Source organism: Dromiciops gliroides, chromosome 3 (genome assembly GCF_019393635.1).
Source record: "Dromiciops gliroides isolate mDroGli1 chromosome 3, mDroGli1.pri, whole genome shotgun sequence".
NCBI classification, from domain to species: Eukaryota; Metazoa; Chordata; class Mammalia; order Microbiotheria; family Microbiotheriidae; genus Dromiciops; species Dromiciops gliroides.
In genome coordinates this window covers 624434725-624454290 of record NC_057863.1, presented here as the reverse complement: position 1 = coordinate 624454290, position 19566 = coordinate 624434725, and the positions used below count along the sequence as shown (strand labels likewise).

Sequence of the window (19566 nt, the reverse complement as noted above, 5' to 3'; positions counted from 1 at the left end):
CCAGACTGGCCCCTTTTTATTGTCCTGACACTAATATATATTTTTTAAATATTTATTCTTTTCATAGTTATTTAGATGGTAGGGAATTTTTTTTTTTTTTTTGCAGGGCAATTGGGGTTAAGTGACTTGCCCAGGGTCACACAGCTAGTAAGGGTTAAGTGTCTGAGGCTGGATTTGAACTCAGGTCCTCCTGAATCCAGGGCCAGTGCTCTAGCCACTGGGCCACCTAGCTGCCCAACTAATATATATATTTTTAATACCAACCAACCCTTGTGGAATCCTTCCTTGGTCCCCATAAGCATATGCTGACATTCTTGCAAGAACAGACTTGGGGGAGCAGCTAGGTGGCGCAGTGGATAAAGCACTTGTGAAACCCAGGTTGGCTGAGGAACCCCCTGTGCATCCATGTCAGTGCCCTTTTCCCCCTTAGCAAAGTGACTCCTTCTTGGGAGCTTTCTCTTCTCCCTGGGCTGACTTCCCACATAGAATCCTGGGATCCACGTGTTCTCTTCCTCAGAACCCTTTGAAGCCTACTTTCACCACATCTACGTCCCATTGGTCAGATGATGCCGGGTTCCCCTTCCTTCTCTTCTCCTCCCTTTCTTCTCCCCTCCCCTCCTCTCCTTTCTCATTTCCTCATCACAAATTAAAAACTGGAATCTCCTGTTCCCCAAAGGTTCCCATCCTTTCCACCTCAGCAGCCAGATCCGACTTGGTAACAATCTGATTAATCCAGAATAGAACGTGACATGAACCCAAATCCTCTTGACTCCCAAGGCCACGGTCCTTGCCACCACACCAGGCCCCCCTTCACAAAGCATGTTGTCGTGTCATGGGCAGGTGAGTTAGAAGAATCAGGCTCTCCCTAGATCAGTCTGGATCTACTAAGGAAAGAGGATCCTCTTGTGTGCGGCTGCCTAGCAGCTGGAGCAGGGGGTGATGCAGGTTTGGCGTGGAGGTCTGTAGCAGCCTTTTAGGAAGTAAAGCCTTAGGTGCCGGCCGTTTGAAAGGATCCGTCATAGAGCCGAGGACTCCAAGATGGGGTCTGTCCCTTGGTCTTGAGAGGCGTCGTTCTTTGTAGTCAGACCTCTGAGATGAGGTGGAGACATGGAGAGCTGGAAGGGCCCTTGGCGGTCACCTAGCTCAGCCCGCGCAGGAGTGTCAGCCCCATCAATACTCACAAGTCATCGTCCAGCCCCTGCTTAAAGGCCGAGAGAGAGGGTGGCCCACTGTGGACACGGCCCGTTCTGCTCTTAGATTGCTCTGGTTGTTGGGAAGGTCTTCCTGACAATGACACTCGGCCAGCCTCTGCAGCTTGCCCTGATGGCTCCTGCTTCTTGCTTGTTGAGCTCCTCTCCATAAAAACCCTTCAGATGTGAAGGGAGCCTTAGTGTCCACCCAGAGACTTCATTTCTTCAGGCCAGTGATCCTCAGTCCCTTTAGTTTATCCTTTGCCATCCCCTGGTCACTGTCCTCAGGAAGCTCTCCAGCTCAGCAGTGTCATTTTTATTTATTTTTTGCCGGCCAGTGAGGGTTAAGTGACTTGCCCAGGGTCACACAGCTAGTAAGTGTCAAGTGTCTGAGGCCAGATTTGAACTCTGGTCCTCCTGAATCCAGGGCTGGGGCTTTATCCACTGCACCACCTAGCTGCCCCCAGCAGTGTCATTTTTAAAACTGGCACTCCCATCTGATCCCTGGACTGCAAAGGGTGGTGCCACTACCCCCTCCTTCTTCCTGAGCAGAGCCCAGGACCATGTGCGCTTCTAATGCCAACATCACGCTGCTGTGTCCAGCACCAAAGCATCCTCAGATAAGAGGCGAGCCAACCAGCATGGTGCCTGTGGCTTCCCAAGGGACATTCTGGCCTTTACGGTCCTGAACAGAGAGTCCTTGACATTGGAGCCCTTGGCCCAGTCCACTGGCTCCATAGCAGGGACAGATGGGATCCTACCAGTGGAAATGCCACTAAAGAAGATGCATTAGCGTCTGCCATGTATATGGCCTCCTCCATTGGCATGTAAACACCTTGAGAGCAGAGACTGTCTGGCTTTCTGTACACCCCCCCCCCCCCCCGTTCTCTGGGGTGCTTAGCACAGAGTGAGCACTGAAGGAATCCCCTCCTCCCTGCCTCCCCTCCCTCCTCTCTTCCTTCTTCCCTCCCTCCCCTCCTCCGTTCCCTTTCAGTCGTGTCCAACTCTCCGTGACCCCATTTGAAGTTTTCTTGGCAGAGATCCTGGCGTGGTTTGCCATTTCCTTCTCCTGATCATTCTGCAAATGAGGAGACTGAGGCAAACAGGGTGAAGTGATTTGCCTGGGGTCATGTGGCTAGGAAGTGTCTGAGGCCGGATTGGAACCCGGGAAGATGAGTCTTTCCTGACCTCAGCAGTGGTGCTCTATCCATGGTGCCACGTAGCTGCCCCTATTCCTAACTCCTGCCCAGACTCAGTGCTCTGATCCTACGAGCCTCTAGTGACCCCCTCCCCATTTTACCATGCCCGTGCTAACCCGTCGTCTCCCGCAAAGGACTGGCGGCTCCTTGCAAGCAGGGGCTGTTTGAGGTCTGCCCTCTATTCCCAGCACTGGGCAGACAGACAGAGGCTCAGTAAATGCATGTTGCCTGATTGATGGCTGCAGAACTGCCCCTCCTCCGCGGGGGTGGGGGATGCTGTCTGAGTCTGGGGGTTGGAGCCACTCTTGACCCCCCCCTTCTGTCTTTCAGGCCACCACATCCACCAACTGGATCCTGGAGTCACAGAATATAAATGAACTCAAGTCTGAGGTTAATTCCTTAAAAGGACTTCTCCTAAACCGGTATGGAGTGAATGGGCTTGGAACTGATTGCAAACTGAGACGGGGAGGTAGTGTTCCTGACATTGCTCCCATATCTCCCGAGGGCGAGGGCGAGGGCAGACTGAGGCTGCCTCCCCAACATGCCAGGCCCCTCCGGCCAGGCCTGCACGGCTCATTCTCTCACCAGGGCCTGCCTCTTCTTCCTGGTAAAAGTGACCCAAGTCCTCCTCTAAACCGGGAAAGTCACCGGGGTCTTAGTGGGCTCTTGAACTCAAGAGGGCTCCCCTGCCAAAGGGAGTTCTCTGAGCCCATTGAGGAAGTGTGGATTTTAAGAACAGGAAGACTTGGCTGAAAGCGACCAGGAAAAAACTGCCGCTGACCCCCCCCCTTCTCTTTTTGTAGTAAGACCCCTGCCCACCCCCAGCAGGGGCTTCTCTTGTAACAAGAACCCCTGGACAGGACCTGTCTGTCAGCTGCTCTTTTCCCTCCGGGAGAGGGGGCTGCGATTATTCTTCAGAAGGAGGGCGAGGTCAGGGGTTGGGCTGGACAGCCCTTTGGCCCTCAGCCCGTGTTCCCCTATCTGCCCCATCATTACCACTCCAAGGTATCTGCAGGCCGGTACTTGGAGTGAGGGGGGGGCAGGCAGGGCTCTGACGTAGAGAGCCATCAAGCCTTCCTCCCAATGCCCTTTCCTTCTGCATCCAGAGTAGGATGTTCTGATGAGTCCCCTAGTATTGCCCAGAGCATCCCCTGCCTGCCCGGAGGCCATTGGGCCTGTCATTCGAGCTTGGCTCTAGCTGTCCTTGGGTTCCCCTGCATTTCCCATAGCTCCCTTCTTTTCTCCCAAGGCCTATATTTTCTTTTTTTGTTTGTTTGTTTTTTGGTAGGGCAATGAGGGTTAAGTGACTCGCCCAGGGTCACACAGCTAGTAAGGGCCTGTATTTTCAATGGGAGCTGTTGAGCGGCTAGTGGGCCTTCCTTGGCTATGGTCTCTGGAAAAGCTGATGGACAGCTTTAGGGAGGGCAGGGGCTCGTCTGCCTGACCTCAGAGGGGAGGCTATTGGCAGGAGCAGTGGGCAAGGAGGGGGCTTCCGGCTGGGGAGGGGAGCTCCTAGCACGAGGAGAAATTCATGGTTTTCATGCAGCCATTGAAGAAGTGCTTTTGGAGAATAAGAAAAGGCAGCAGCTGGGCAGTTGGGTAACACTGGAGCCCAGAAAACTCCCCCATTGACTTTCTCGATAGCCTTTATGGTAGTGGAGAATGATGTGGGCACCCTGCAGGGGTGGGGGCTGAGGCAGAAGAACCTCTCTGAGGCCAGTCCAGGGCAGCAGAGGGAGAGGTCAGAAGGCAGCTCTTTGGCAGGGTTGGCCTTTTTATTCTTTCTTTTTTTTTTTTTTGGTGAGGCAGTTGGGGTTAAGTGACTTGCCCAGGGTCACACAGCTAGTTAAGTGTTAAGTGTCTGAGGCTGGCTTTGAACTCAGGTCCTCCTGAATCCAGGGCCAGTGCTCTATCCACTGTGCCACCTAGCTGCCCCTATTCTTATTTTTGAATAAGAGGTTAGCTGTGTCACATGGGGCTTGCTTCCTTAGCTATGGCTAGACAGAAGCCTCAGCTCCTCCCTGCCTCTCCTGGATGTGGTTTGGTGAGAGAGGAAGGGGGGGGGTGTCAGTCTCACAGAGAGGAGAGGTGTGGTGATGCTTGGCTTCCTGAGAGGGCAGGGACAGAGGTGGGGCAGCCCAGGCTGGTGCTTCCTTCCCCCCCCCCCCCGCCCCCTGCCGTGGCTGGGGCTCTTCCCAGGGTGGGGGAGTGTACAGCCCCTGCTTCCCTTCCCCCTTGGAGCCTTGTCTCGCCTAGGTCTTCACCCCCCGTAACACAGGCCTCCCCGTCTCTCCTTTCCCTCCCGCTAGGAGGCAGTTCCCTCCGTCACCTTCAGCCCCCAAGATTCCCTCCTGGCAGATCTCGGTGAAGTCGTCGTCTCCTTCCAACCCCACCGTAGCCAACCACAACCACAACAGCAGCAGCGACATCTCTCCGGTCAGCAATGAGTCCGCCTCCTCTTCACCCGTGAAGGAGAACCACAGCCCTGAGGGGGCGAAGGTCAACTATCACCTGCTGGGCCCGGAGGAGGAAGGTGGGGTGGTGATTGATGTGAAGGGCCAGGTGCGGATGGAGGTGCAGGGGGAAGAGGAGAAGAGAGAGGACAAGGAGGAGGAGGAGGAGGAGGAGGAGGAGGACGTGAGCCACGTGGATGAGGAGGATTGCCTGGGCGTGCAGACAGAGGACCGGAGAGGGGGAGACGGGCAGATCAATGAGCAGGTGGAGAAGCTGCGGAGACCCGAGGGGGCCAGCAACGAGAACGAGATCGACTAGGACCGTCTCCTTCCTCTTCCTCCCTCCTGCCTGCCCCTGCCCACCACACAACCCCTTCCCTCCGTCATCAGGGGATGGGGAAACCCCGCACAGGAGTAATTTCTCTGCCAATTCTCCACGTGTCGTGTTGACTGGCCCCTGGCGCTTCATGCGCTCGGTGTGCTGACTTCCCGGGCACTGCCAGGCAGGAAGGATGGCTCTCCTCTCACCCGCACTCTAGCCTGCCTCACTCACTGCAGCCCCTCAGGTGTGAGGTGAGGGCAGCTGTGAGGACAGAGCTTTTCCCTGGGTCCAGCCTGGGGCCTCTGCAGATCTTCCCAAGTCCTGCTGGCTTTTCTGAGCCCTTCCATCGAGTCTCATTTCTCACCTTCATTTCACTCCTTGAGTATCCTCCCCTCTGCATCCCACCCCCTTCCCCTACATTTCGTTCTTAAAGCCAGCCTGGCCTTTGAGATCTGCTTGGCCGGACAGCCCTGGAGTCACCCGCCACCCTGGGCCCTTCTCTTTGCCCTCAGGGGCATCTGGCCTTTAATACTGGTCATGACAACAGGTAGCTTAATTGCCTGACTCCTAACTCCTCAGGTGAGAAAGAACTGTTGGAATGATTCTCTGTCACTCCTCACCATCCCCCAGCCCGGGCCCATCCACGTCCTCAGGATGGTTATGTGCAGCAAGCATCTGGCTGCCTACCCTTTGTCTCTGAAGGGGGCGACTCCATCCTCCCTTTTCTCTGTTGGACGATCAGTGGGTCAGAGTGGTCAGCAAAGCCCCAGGCCCCCTGGCTGCTCCCCGACGAAGGCTGGGCCGGGCCCTGCTGAGCACCAAGGGCTTTCCCAAATGGAGCTGTCCTGCCGGGCCTCCCTTTCCTCTCCTGTCATCCTCCTGGAGAAATGAAATGACACAGGGATTTTGACCGCTCATTTTTGCTGCATCATGTTCTCAACTGGTCCGATGGTGACACCTGATCCCTCCTCCCTGCACAGGAGCCACCAGCCGAGCAATTCCTGAAACATCCGAGTCTGTCCTTCTCACAAAGAAAAACCGCGCTCGTTTGTGTGATCATGTATAGATTCCAGAATATAAGATATGACTGTATATACTTGTAATAAATAGGAGCTACCACTATTTAACCCCGGCTCATTGTCCTTTTCTTTGGGGACAGATGTTAACCAAAGGAAGTGCATGTTGGGCTCTGGGAGGGGGCTGGGTCACACTAATGTGCTTTCAGGGATCCACATTGTTCCAGCCCCTCTTTTTTTTCCAAGACAAAATCATAGGATTTTAGGGGTGGAGACCTCAGAGTCTAGTCCAGTCTGTTCATTTTACAGAGGAGTCGGCCAAATGACTCCACGATGGAAGGAGCAGAGCCAGAATTTGAACCCAGATCCTTGGGCTCCAGGCCCATTGCTCATGCCCTTGTGTGATCCTGGCTCTGCCTGTTTCGCTTCTTCCTGAAAACTGAGGGATGGGCCCAGCTGCTAAGAGTCGTTGGGCCTGGCGAGCAGGGCCATTCTCCTGACTGGAGAAGGGGACCTCACATGGCTGTATATAGACCTGCCGACGGATGGATAGTTTCTCATTCCTTAAATGGATGAAGATTTTCTTGAGGAGTGTGTGTGTGTCTCTCCTTCCCTCTCCCTTCCCCCTACCCTTCATCCTCCTGCTGCCTTTAATGTTCACAGTGTGGAGCTGAGAGAGAAGAACCCCCAAGTGTGTTGGAAAGGGGGGAGCCTTGTTGGAAAGTAGCACCATCATCCGCTTCCCCTCCCCACCCTCCCCAGCCTGAAAGTGTTTTCAGCAGGGGAAGGCACCCAAAGACCCAAAGCACCGTAACAAATGTCTGTCGTACATTCTATATTCATAGAAGGTTGGGGAAGTAGAAAGTGCTTGGACAAGAGCAGTTGGTGAAATGTGGAAAATATGTCCCTGAGGCATGTAGCCCTCCTGGCATGTCTTAGGAGGTTCACAGCTCCTACAGACTGCCCTTCTTGCCTGCTGCTCAGGTACCAGGCCTCGACTCTTTTTTTTCCTCTAGTAGATATTTCCATTTGTTCTTGTTGCAGTTCCCCAGTGGACATTATTTGGTGAAAATGCAAACCACCTACCTCTATTTCTCTTTTTTCTTTTTCTTTTTTTTTTTTTAGTGAGGCAATTGGGGTTAAGTGACTTGCCCAGGGTCACACAGCTAGTAAGTGTTAAGTGTTTGAGGCCGGATTTGAACTCAGGTCCTCCTGACTCCAGGGCCAGTGCTCTATCCACTGCACCACCTAGCTGCCCCCCTCTATTTCATTTTAAAGGGAAGAAATCACCACAGTGCCACCCCACCCCCTTCTATAGAACTGGTGTCTGGGAACCCTGAACCTTCACTAGATGCCAAAATCAGAAAAGGTTCACAGGATGGGGAAGGAACAATGACCTCAAATACCCTTTCTCTCATTCCCTCGTGCTGGAAGTTGTTTGTCCTTCATTCCTGAAGAGGACTATGCTATTGGGGTTATGCCATGACTTGCACTGAATTGGATTTAAGTGAAGCAGGACTATGCCAAGTCACCAACCTCACTCTCTCCTCCAGAGCCATCTGGGTCCAGTGGCAAGATCAGGATGACTGGAGATGGCCCTGGATGTTCAAGGCTATTAGGGTTAGGTGACTTGCCCAGGGTCACACAACTATTAAGTGTCTAAGGTTAGATTTGAATTCAGGTCCTCCCAGCTTCAGGGCCAGTGTTCTATCCACTGCGTCACCTAGCTGCATTCTCATGCTGGAAAGGACACTGAAGCCCACAAATAAGCAGAGCCTGCTTCACTCGTAGAGCCCAAAGGATGCCATTTTCTAGGCAGTGGGGGGCGCAGTGCATATTATCTGAAGGAAATTGGGTTTCATTATTCTCCCTCTCCCCTGAAACCACCCCCCATGGCCTGGGAGGACAGGCGAAGAATAGACCAGGGTGGGGGGGGGCGGGGGGCTTGCTGCTGCATCTTGGTTTTTCCCTCAGCCTGGGCTTTGGGTCATCCTAGCCTCTCATTCCCCCCCCCCGCCCCCCACTTAGAAGAGTACTGGGGAAGCAATGCACTTACCACCAGGACCATGAGGTGGATCTCTTTGCTCAGAGCCTTCCGGGCCCCATTTCCAGCTTTTTATTTTAGATCCCAACCCTCCAATCTCATCAGACTCACTCTCCTGTCACCCGCTCCACAGTGCCCTGAGGATGAGGAAGCACACCAAGGGGCCGAGTTAAATTGGATGAGGGTATCCAAGTAAAGTTTGATAGCATTAGATGAGACCGAGTCAGGAGCTAAAAGATCCGGGCAAGCCGGCAAGAGGGGAGAGGGGACAGATGTAGTGTGGTCACAGTAGGAGTCCATGGGAAGTCAAACTTGGGTTCAGGAATTCAACTTCCCAATGAGAGAACACAGGGGAGGCCAGACAGCAATGTCTATGAAAAAGATCTGGAGGTCTTGCTGAACGGCAAGCTCAGAGTGAATTAACAGCATGGACGCGGCACTAAGAAACGGCTGTCATCTCTTCTTCTTGCCCGGACCTGTGACTTTATCAATGTAGGGAACTCTTAAGTAAAGAACATCCATGGGGGTACCTAGAGGTTAAAGGACCGGGGATCACGTAGGCAGTAGGTGTTGGAGACAGGCCTTCCTGATTCTGAGGCTGACTCCATCCACTACACCACACTTGCTCTCCATATCATCTTAGGCTGTAATTGCACAGGATCCGGAATAAGGGAGGGGTACCTAAACTGGCCTAGACGTATCATATCCAGAAGTGGCTGGTGTTCAGGGCACCGTGAATTAGGAAGGAAATTGACAGCGTGGAACATGGGCCTGAAGACAATGATTGGAATGCTAGGAGAACTGGAGACTACCATAAAAGAATGGGTTGAGTTCTGGGGACGCTTGGGTTGGGGGAGGGAAGAGTCAAGGGAGGGGGCACGTTTTAGCTATGTTGAGTTATTCAAAGGTTTATCGTGTAGTCTTGTTCCATTTGTCCCAGAGCCCAGGGGGCAGATTCAGGAGCAGTGGGTAGAAGCTGTCCATGCATGGAATGGCTTGTTCTACTATTGTTGTTTGGTTTTTTTTTTTAGTGAGGCAATTGGGGTTAAGTGACTTGCCCAGGGTCACACAGCTAGTAAGTGTTAAGTGTCTGAGGCCGGATTTGAACTCAGGTCCTCCTGACTCCAGGGCCGGTGCTCTATCCACTGCGCCACCTAGCTGCCCCCTTGTTCTACTATTGATGGCTATAGCCACTTCTGTTTCAGTGGCACTAAGAAGCTGGTCAGGGCAGCTAGGTAAATAGAGCGCTGGCCCTGAAGTCAGGAGGACCTGAGTTCAAATCTGGACTCAGACACTTATTAGCCATATAACCCTGGACAAGTCATTTAACTCCAATTGCTTCAAGGTCATCAAAGTAGTATTAGCTGTAGTTTACAGGCTCAGAAAAAGTATGACTGCTTCTGGTCATGCCAGTGTTGAGTGGCAGATGCAGACTTTGAACTCGACTCCAGGCCCAGGGCTCTTTCCAGGCTTCCTGATTACTGTCTGTCAGGGTTGTTGTAGAAAACGTCAGGTACGGTTGGGTTAGGTGGTGATCCCCAGAGTACTTCACCTTCCAGCTCCAGCTGTGCAATTCTGGACTTCACAACTCCTATTTCTCTAACTCTTGTTCCTTATCCTCTTGTCTTGCCAAATTCCTCAGACTGAGGGGATGCTATTTCTAATATTTATAAAACACTTGAAAGTTCACAAAGTACTTTACAAATATCTCATTTGACGCCCGCAATATCCCTGGGAAGTAGGTGCTGTGATTATCCTCATTTTGCAGATGAGAGAAACTGAGGCAAAGAGGTCAAGTAACTTGCCCAGGGTCATACAGCTAGGAAGGGTCCAAGCCTGGATTGGAGCCCAGCTCTTCCTAACTCTGGGCAGCTAGGGGTGCAGTGGATAGAGCACTGGGCCTAAAGTCAAGAAGACTCATCTTGCTGAGTTCAAGTTCAGCTTCAGACACCATCTGTGGTCCTGAGGCAAGTCACTTCATTCTGTTTGCCTCAGTTTCCTCATCTGTAAAATGAGCTGGAGAAGAAAATGGCAAACCGCTCTAATATCCCTGCCAAGAAAACCCCAAATGGGCATAAGTGAAACAAGTGAACAACAGAACTTCCTGACTCCAGATCCACCTAGCTGCCGCCTTCTACTGAAAGTGGGGGAGGGGCAGCGAGGTGGCACAGTGGATAAAGCACCAGCCTTGGATTCAGAAGGATCTGAGTTCAAATCCGGCCTCAGACACCTGACACTTACTAGCTATGTGACCCTGGGCAAGTCACTTAACCCTCATTGCCCCCCCAAAAAGAAAAAAATGGGGGAGAAGTGAGCCTTTCCACCCTCCTCTCTTCCTCTGTGAGACGTGAGCCTTCTTACTCTTCCCCCAACTCATCCCAGCCAACCCTGCCATGCATCACCAGGATGGGGCATTTGTGGGTCTCAAGGAAGGTTTGAAAATGGCATATCCTGAGTGCCCACCAGAAACTTGGAGCCATCACCATGATACAGACAACGTGGTCCAGGGTAAGGATCAGTAACCGGACTGGAGAATTCTCCAACTGGCAGTAGGTACCTTGATTAGGGAAAAGAAAAAAAAAAAGATGATAGTAAATAAAATAACTCTTGGAGAAAACATCAATGGCATCTAGTACGACCCACCCTCCAATGGACTCCCCTGTTACACAGATATCCAAGAAATATTCATTTCCTCCTTCCTTAAAGATCACAGTTCAGGGGCAGCTAGGTGGCACAGTAGATAAAACACTGCCCCTGGATTCAGGAGGACCTGAGTTCAAATGCAGCCTCAGACACTTGCCATTTACTAGCTATGTGACCCTGGGCAAGTCACTTAACTAACCCTCATTGCCCCACCAAAAAACCAAAAAAGATCTCAGTCCAACTGCTAGTACCCCCCTCCCAAAAAAACCCCTACTGTCTCGGGTTTATCCTGTGTTTATTCTCTTTCCATTTATTCTGTACACATTCCAACTTACTGGGCTCTCCATGGAAATGTGAGCTTCTTGTGTGACCTTGGGCAAGTCACTTAACCCTCATTGCCCCTCAAAAAACAAAACAAAATAACAACGACAGAAAGTATGAGCTTCTTACAAGAAGAAATTCATTGTACTTTTGCCCCCAGTGATAGGCCCTTAATAAATACTTGTTGACTGATTGATTGATTCTGCTTGTGGACACCTTGTATGAGGAAAGTTTCTCTTCTCATCCAGCCCTTGCCTCTTTGCAATTTCCACTCATCGCTCCTGGCCCTGCCTCCGGGAGCCAAACAGAGAGAACAGGTCTAACCCCTCACTCCTTCCTTCCCCCAGTGCTCCTCTGGCATGCCCTCAAGGCCTTCCACCATCCTTGGCTGCCCTTCTCTGAACCCTCCCCACTTAATCAATGTCCTTCCTGAGCTGGGGCAGCAGAACTGAAGGCCTTTCTCTGGGTGTGATACGGTCAGAGCCAAGTCAAGCAGGACAGCCTCCTCTTTCATACGTCGTACCTACCCCAGTAGAGACAACTGTTTCTCGCCTCGCCTTCTCCTGAAGGACCTCGACCCTGATCCTTATTCCCTTCAGAAGGCAGAAATCCGGAGTGAGTGACGGGACCTGATTTCTGGGCTTCCTTCAGAGCTGATTCTTGGTAGAAAGAGGCAGAGACAGATTTTTATCAACCTTAAGCTCTGTGGATGGCAGCTGTAATGACTCTGAGTTTATAACATGGGGATGGAAGGAGAGATGCAGGCCTAGGAGGTGCCTGCTGGAGGATGGAGCCGTGTGCGAGTCAGGACAAGAGAGGAGAATGGGTGCTTCAGGCTGCTAGTGACTGGGGTAACTACCTCCAAGCACATCTCTCAGCCCTCTGCTCACATCGGCCAATGATCATACCACAATTAGGCAAAGTCTCTGAGTCCTTGCGGACTGCGAGTGTCCTTTCACCAGTGGCCACTTTCAGATCACCTGTAGAGGGGTCCCTTCAGCCAGGGCCAGCAGTACTTCCCCACCCCCAAAGGGGAGTTGGGCACCAAATGCTTGGAAGATGTCCTTAGGGCAGCTTCTGCAGGAGGCTCAGTTGTCCTCCCCCCTTCCTCTCACAGACACACCTCCAGGAGGATGATTTACAGAGTGCTTTTAAAACCCTCACCATCCAGGACGGCCCCCTCATGCCCCCTCCCCACTGGAGTGCTCCTTGGACATTCCACAGGAAGCCAAAAAAGAAGTGAAGGGGGCAGGAGGTGAGGGACAGAAACCAAGGGGATGAAGGGGGTGAATTGTGTGTTATGAGTGTTGAATTCAGAGAGAGACAGAGAGAAAGAGGGAGAGAGAGACACAGAGAGAGAGACAGAGAGACAGAGATAGAGAGACGGAGAGAGGGAGGGAGACAGAGACAGACAGAGATAGACAGAGACAGAGAGACGGAGAGAGGGAGGGAGAGAGAGAGAGAGAGAGGCATGAATTCAAGGAAGAAAATCCATCCCCAAAAAGGCATGAACAATACCTAATAAAGGCAGCAGCTGGACAGAGGGGAGAAAAACCGCCCTTTGGAAAAAAAAAAAAGGGCCTTTCATTAGAAAAATAATACATTTCATCCAAATAAGGTAAAAATATTTGGAATGGGGCAGAAGTAAGCAGCAGGAAGCGCCTGTCAGGCTCTTTCTGGAAGGGGGGGAAGATTATTAAAGTCAATTACAATTTATTTTTGTAGAGTGTCTTTCAGGGAAGAAATGGGCCCAATGCTTTGCAGGCTGCAGGGGTGGTGGTTCACGGTCTTGTACGTCTTAGAGATAATAGGGTCTCTCCCAGATGTCCCTGCGCCTTCTCTCTTCTCTCTCTTCTGGCTGATTTTGGATTCAGCTCTTCCATTGGCAAGCTGGTTTGGATGGGCAGGGATGGGGAAAATGAGTCTCATGCCTGAAATGACTTAGCTCTCAACGGAGAGGGAGAGAAAACTCTCCAGGGGAGGGCCAGTAGGTCTGTTGAGCTGTGGGACAGGTGCTTTGCCTGGGAGGGTGCCTAGCTACCGTCTCTGGGAGAAATCTGATTGCCGGATTCCATCTTGCTCCATCCAACTGGATTCACAGTTCTCCCAAGACACTCAGAAATATGGTTTCTTTTCCAACTATATTATTGTTATTGTTCAGTTGTGTCCAACTCTTCATGACCCTGTGGGCCACACTTTCCACAGGATTTTCTTTTTTCTTTTTTTATTTTAGTGAGGCAATTGGGGTTAAGTGACTTGCCCAGGGTCACATAGCTAGTAAGTATTAAGTGTCCGAGGCCGGATTTGAACTCAGGTACTCCTGACTCCAGGGCTGGTGCTCTATCCACTGCGACACCTAGCCTCCCCTCCACAGGGTTTTCTTGACAAAGATCCTGGGGTGGTTTGCTATTTTCTTTTTTCAGTGGATTAAGGCAAACAGAGGTGAAGTGACTGGTCCAGGGTCACAGATATAGTAAGTTTCTTGAACTCAGGTCTTCCTGACCCCAGGCCCAGCATTCTGTCCAAACCTAGATGCCTCCTAAGCAAACAGAGGTTAAGTGACTTGCCCAGGGTTACACAGCTAGTTAAGTGTCAAGTGTCCTCCATTACTTTGTCTTAAATTATGTTGAATGTATTCCATCAATATCACCCTCTAAATAGATTGTAAGCTCCTTGAGGACAAGGAGTGTTTTGTTCTTATTTTTGTATATCTCATACCTAGTACAGAGTCTGGCACATGATGAATGAATAGGTGAAGGAATGAAGGAATGAAAGAAAGAAAAAGAAAGAAAGGAAGGAAGGAAGGAAGAAAGAAAGGAATCCGACCTCAGACACTTTACACTTACTAGCTGTGTGACCCTGGGCAAGTCACTTAACCCCAATTGCATCACCCCCCCCCCCAAAAAAAAAAGGAAAGAAAGAAAGAAAGGAAGGAAGGAAGGAAGGAAGGAAGGAAGGAAGGAAGGAAGGAAGAAAGAAAGAAAGAAAGGAAGGAAGGAAGGAAGGAAGGAAGGAAGGAAGGAAGAAAGAAAGAAAGAAAGAAAGAAAGAAAGAAAGAAAGAAAGAAAGAAAGAAAGAAAGAAAGAAAGAAAGAAAGAAAGAAAGAAAAAGAAAGGAAGGAAGGAAGGAAGGAAGGAAGGAAGGAAGGAAGGAAGGAAGGAAGGAAGAAAGAAAGAAAGAAAGAAAGAAAGAAAGAAAGAAAGAAAGAAAGAAAGAAAGAAAGAAAGAAAGAAAGAAAGAAAGAAAGAAAGAAAGAAAGAAAAAGCACTTATTAAGCACCAGGTACTTCCAGGTGCTGGGGATATAAAGAAAGACAAAGTCAGCCTTTGCCCTCCAGGATCTTACAACCTAGTAGGGGAGACAACCTATAAACAATTAGGGACGTGCAAAGATCCATTGAGAGCAGATGGGAAGATCACATTAGAGGGAAAACCCTCCTGTAAGGGCAGGATGTCTGACAGTGAGTCTGGAAACCAGGGCTTGTAAGGCAGCAGAAGGGAGAAGAGAGAGAATTCTGGGGATGAAGTCCAGCCAGTGCATAGGGAAGGCACGGAGGTAGGATAGAGTGTCATGTTGGAGGAAACACAAAGAGGCTGGATGTCAGCACACCTGGAGAGGAGTAAAGTGTACAGAGATTGAAACAGTAGGACCAGGCACCAGATGGTGAAGAGAAGAAATGCTTGTCGAATTGTCCTGATCTGCTTGAAGCTGGAATCAGCTCCACCCCTTATTTCCCTTCACCAGCTAGGATCCTGGGCTGCTAAATGAAGCATCCACCTGGCTAGACGGTTTTCTCCTGGGGAGCTGGGGTGGGGGAACACTGGGAGGAGGGGGGAAGGCAGCCAGAAGGAGGCATAAGCATCCGTGTGTGGGGGGCAGCTAGGTGGCGCAGTGGATAGAACACCAGCCCTGGAGTCAGGAGGACCTGAGTTCAAATCCAGCCTCAGACACTTGACACTTACTAGCTGTGTGACCCTGGGCAAGTCACTTAACCCCACTTGCCTCACTAAAAAAAAAAAAGCATCTGTGTGTGTTGCTGGGTTTTTCATTGGAGACTCATTAAATAGCTTCTTTCCCTCCCATTGTGCACCAAAACAAACAGTATCCTGTGGGTTCTGACCAAATATTTGTTGTTCTCCACACTCTGTTTTTGATGTCTCTTTGATGCCAGGTCCCTTTGTGAGTACAGTTGAAAAAGGATTTGGATTCAGGAGATCTGGGTTCAAATCTCAGCTCTGTGATCTTGGGCAAGTCATTCAGTTTCGTGGACCTAAGTGGTCTCAGGCTGCTCTTTCCTGCTCTATTCCTCTATCCTCTGAATTTGTCATGCACTTGTAGATCCTGAGTTCAAATCTCACCTTGGACAAAGTCACTTCCTGACCTGTTTTCTCCTCTGTGAATTTGGGGGGTTGGACTAGGTAACCTCAAAGGTCCCTTGCAGCTCTAAATCTGTGGGTTCATGAATCCGAGGTAGGTCAGAGGCAACTTGGGTAAGTCACCTCAACCCTCTGAGCCTCAATCTCTCCATGGGGGATGTGACTTTAAGTGAATGGTCTGGTGGTCCTTGTACATCAAGCTGGGCTTAGAAGGATTGGCTGCCGAGTTGAGGAAGAAGCAGGGTCTCCGAGAGGTGGCTCCTTGCTAAGGAGTGGCTGTGAGCCCCCTACCACCACTCTCGCCCTCTCCCCAGCCAGAGTTCAGAGAGGAACTCTACAGGGCCCGGCGTGGGGCAAAGGAGATGGAGAGAGAGAGGTGGGAGAGGCTGGGGTGGGGCGGGGTGGGGGTGGGGGGTGGGAGATGCTCTTTGACTGGCCTCATCTTTGGGAGTTTACTTAAATCCTTAGTGTTTCTTCATCTGTTTGTTTAAAATGATCTCTGCCAAGAGAACCAGGGAAGAAATCAGGCTCTGGGACATAGCAGGGCCTGAGGAGGAGAGAAGGGGAGACCCTCCAGCAGGAGATGAGAGCTGCCTTCTCCCCTTCTCCTTTGAAAGGGTTCTCCTCTCAGGCTGGACTCCTGTCCGGGCCAGGATGAGCTGCACCTCTGCTCCCGCTTTGTGCCTCCCCTCCTTTCCTTTTTTTGGCCCTGGTTCCCCACCCACCCCATCCTCCTCAAGAAAAGTTGTTTCCCCACCAAGGCCCAACATAGGCCAAGCAGAGCCCAATCCGTGGCTGCTTTCCAAGTGTTGTTTACATGTAATCACTACCTCTCTGTGTGTACATGCTGCCACACACTTATACACACACACACACACACACACACACACACACATACTTTTCTCACGCTTAAACATAAGCAACCTGGCAGGTAACTCACAGATGCTACAGCCGTGTGTGTGTGTGTGTGTGTGTGTGTGTGTGTGTGTGTGTGTGTGTGTGTGTGCAGACAGCATCTTGTTTGTCCTGCCCACTGTACCCCCCAACCTCTAGAACAGGCAGGTTCTCCCCCTTTCCTGCCCCACTCAGACACCCACACCCACCCACACACATACAGATACTCATATATACACACACCCACACACGCAGATACCCATACACACATACACACATAGACATATACACACATACTACAGTAGTGCCCCCACCCCACTCCAGCTGGACCCACCAAGGGCTGAGGGAGGGAGTTTGCCTGCTCTGCCCAGATCCCAAGCCAAAAAAAAAAAAAAAAAAGGTACTTGTTTGCTCACATTTTTTTAAATTTATATGAAACTAGTTTAAAAACCACCTCGAGCATTAGGTGACTTTCGCTTGGATCGGACACAAACCCTACAAGTTGACTTTCATAGAGCACTTGAAAGTTTGTGTTCTTTTAGAAAGAATAAATGAGATTTTATTGTAATTTCGCAAGGCCAGAGGCCTTTCTTTGCTCCACAGACAAGCCCTGGAAGAGCCTTGTTTAAAGGGACAGGGTCATATTTAAAAATAAACCTTTGAAGCACCTGGGCAAGGCCCCAGGGCACCCCCACCCCCACCCCCTTGGAAAGCCCTGCTCTGCCATCCTGCCAGGCCAAACAGAGAGCTCTGGAAAAACCGTTTCCAAGGAATTACCTGCTCCCCTGCAAGTCTCTGGGATCAGGGTGTGTCAGCCGGGAGGGTGGGAAGTTTCAGGGCAGGGCCATAGGTGGCTCTTTGATGGGAGCCTGGGGTGTCTCCATCCCTTGGTGGGAAGCTGCGGGGGATGGGGAGGTGGGCTGTGGGGGTGAAGGAGGCAGGTCAGAGGCGGCCGCCATCCTGGGAGAAGAATGAGCTCTGGGGGCTGGCCACGCTCTCCTGCCCCAGATCCCGGGAGAGATCTCATTCCCTATCTCTGCATGACTTTTAGGGGCCATGGTCGGTCACGCATGGAAGGCCCAAGGCGGGGCAGCATTCACTTGCCTTGCTTTCTCTGGAGTTGCCCCCTCCTCAACACATTCCCCTGCCCTCCCCAGCTCCCCAGGTCTCCAGCTTGCTGAAAGGGGATCAGGGACCAGGCTCTCGGTCCCAGAAGCTCATTCCCCTCGGTAAGGCAGAGAACATCATAGGAGGGACAGAACATCAAAGCTACTACTTCTCCTCCTCCTCTTCCTCCTCCTCCTTCTGGATTTGGAGGGCATTTTCCATCATGAGTCCTTTGGAATTGTCTGGGATCATTGTATTGCTGAGGAGAGCCAAGTCTATCACAGCTAATTATCACATAATGTTGTTGATACTGTGCACAATGAGTCCTGGTTCTGCTCACTTCACTCAGCATCAGTCCACTTAAGTCTGTCCAGGTTTTTCTGAAATCTACCTGCTCATCTTTTCTTACAGCACCATAGTATCCCATTATATTCATACACCACAACTTGTTCAGCCATTCCCCAATTGATGGGCATCCCCTCAGTCTCCACTTCTTTGCCACCACAAAAAGAGCAGCTATAAATATTTTTGTAAATATAGAACACCAGACTTCTTGTTGGAAGTCCCAAGTTTGAATCCCAGCAGGAATAGTCTTTGGGCACATCTCTGGGCCTCAGTTTCTTTATTTATAAAATGAGGGTATTGGTGGTTCTTTGCCTTTTCATTTGTATGTTTCATGGACCCCTTTGGAAGTCTGGTGAAACCTATGAATGGACCTCTCCTCAGAAGAATGTTTTTAGATTCATAAGATAGAATATATAGTATTACAAAGGAAGCCAATTATGTTGAAATAAGGATGTAATTTTCTCCCATGCAAGTTTACTGAAATCTATCCGTGGTTACCCAGATTAAGAACACCTGGAGACAATCCGGAAAGCCCCATCTAGCCCTGAAAAGCTGACAGGTGTTAGGAGAGGGAAAAAACTGTTATATTGCACCTACTATGTGCTAAGCACTATGCTCAGTGCTTTAGAAATATTATGTTAGGGGCAGCTGGGTGGCACAGTAGATAAAGCAGTAGCTCTGGATTCAGGAGGACCTGAGTTCAAATCCTGACTCAGACACTTGACACTTACTAGCTGGGTGACCCTGGGCAAGTCACTTAACCCTCATTGCTCTGTCCCCCACCCAAAACACCATTATCTTAGCTGATCTTCACAACAGCTCTAGGAGGTAGGTGCTAATTATTCCCATTTTACATTTGGGGAAACTGAGGCAGGCAGGGGAAATCACTTCTCTTCTTTCAGCCTCAGTTTCCTTACCTCTAAATGAGAGGGCTGGACAGGATGGCTGCTAAGGTCCCTCCCAACTCTCCATGTAGGATCCTGTGATTTCGTGGCTGAATTGGGCAGGTTAGGGAATTTCTAGGCCATAGGCGGGGTGCTATGGTGCCTTCCTTCTTTGGGGATGAGAGTTGGGCAGCAGACAGCCTCTGGGCATCCTGTGGGCTTGAGAATAGGCCATTCAGTGAGTCTCGTGGTCCTGCTGGCTGGGCCCAGGCCCCAGAATACCTGCTGCAGCCAGCTTGGCTTGGCCGGGCCTGCTCTGCAGGAGTCAGGCAAGCTGCTGGGCTCAGCACTGAGCCTGTGGAGCTGGTTTTAGTTCTTTCCGAGAAGTTACAAAACTCTGGAATTAGCCCCAGTTTGGGTGTAGGAGGCACTTCGCCTCCACATTTAATTAGACCCAGAACGAAAACATGTTTTACAGTGTTTTTCCTACCGAGCTCAACCGTGCCCTCTCTCCAGCTCCGCACCCCTTAGGTGGAGTGCCCTGCTACCCCTGGCACCTCTCCACCACCCAGGACAGAACCCCATCGACTTGGGGGGCAAGCAGAGAGAGGGAGACACCTCACACGGGGTTTGCTACACTGATGGAATGAATCGATCAATCAATCCACATGATTAAACTCCTATTCCATGTCAGGCACTGTGCTAGGCATCAAGGATACAAAAAGACAAAGGACAGTCCCTGCCCTCAGGAAGCTTACGGTGGAATGGAGAA

The 19566-nt window shown here is 50.9% G+C and overlaps 1 protein-coding gene across 2 annotated transcripts in view; it reads left to right on the top strand.

Moving 5' to 3' along the window:
* The window catches only part of PEX14 (peroxisomal biogenesis factor 14), a 152629-nt gene extending 146338 nt beyond the window's left edge, over positions 1-6291 (top strand). For both annotated transcript variants that reach the window (XM_043995745.1, XM_043995744.1), the window contains 2 exons: positions 2720-2811; positions 4699-6291. In XM_043995745.1, coding sequence (XP_043851680.1) covers positions 2720-2811; positions 4699-5161 — 555 coding nt within the window. In that variant the 3' untranslated portion in view covers positions 5162-6291. The remainder of the gene's footprint in view (positions 1-2719; positions 2812-4698) is intronic.
* Positions 6292-19566: the final 13275 nt, after the last annotated feature.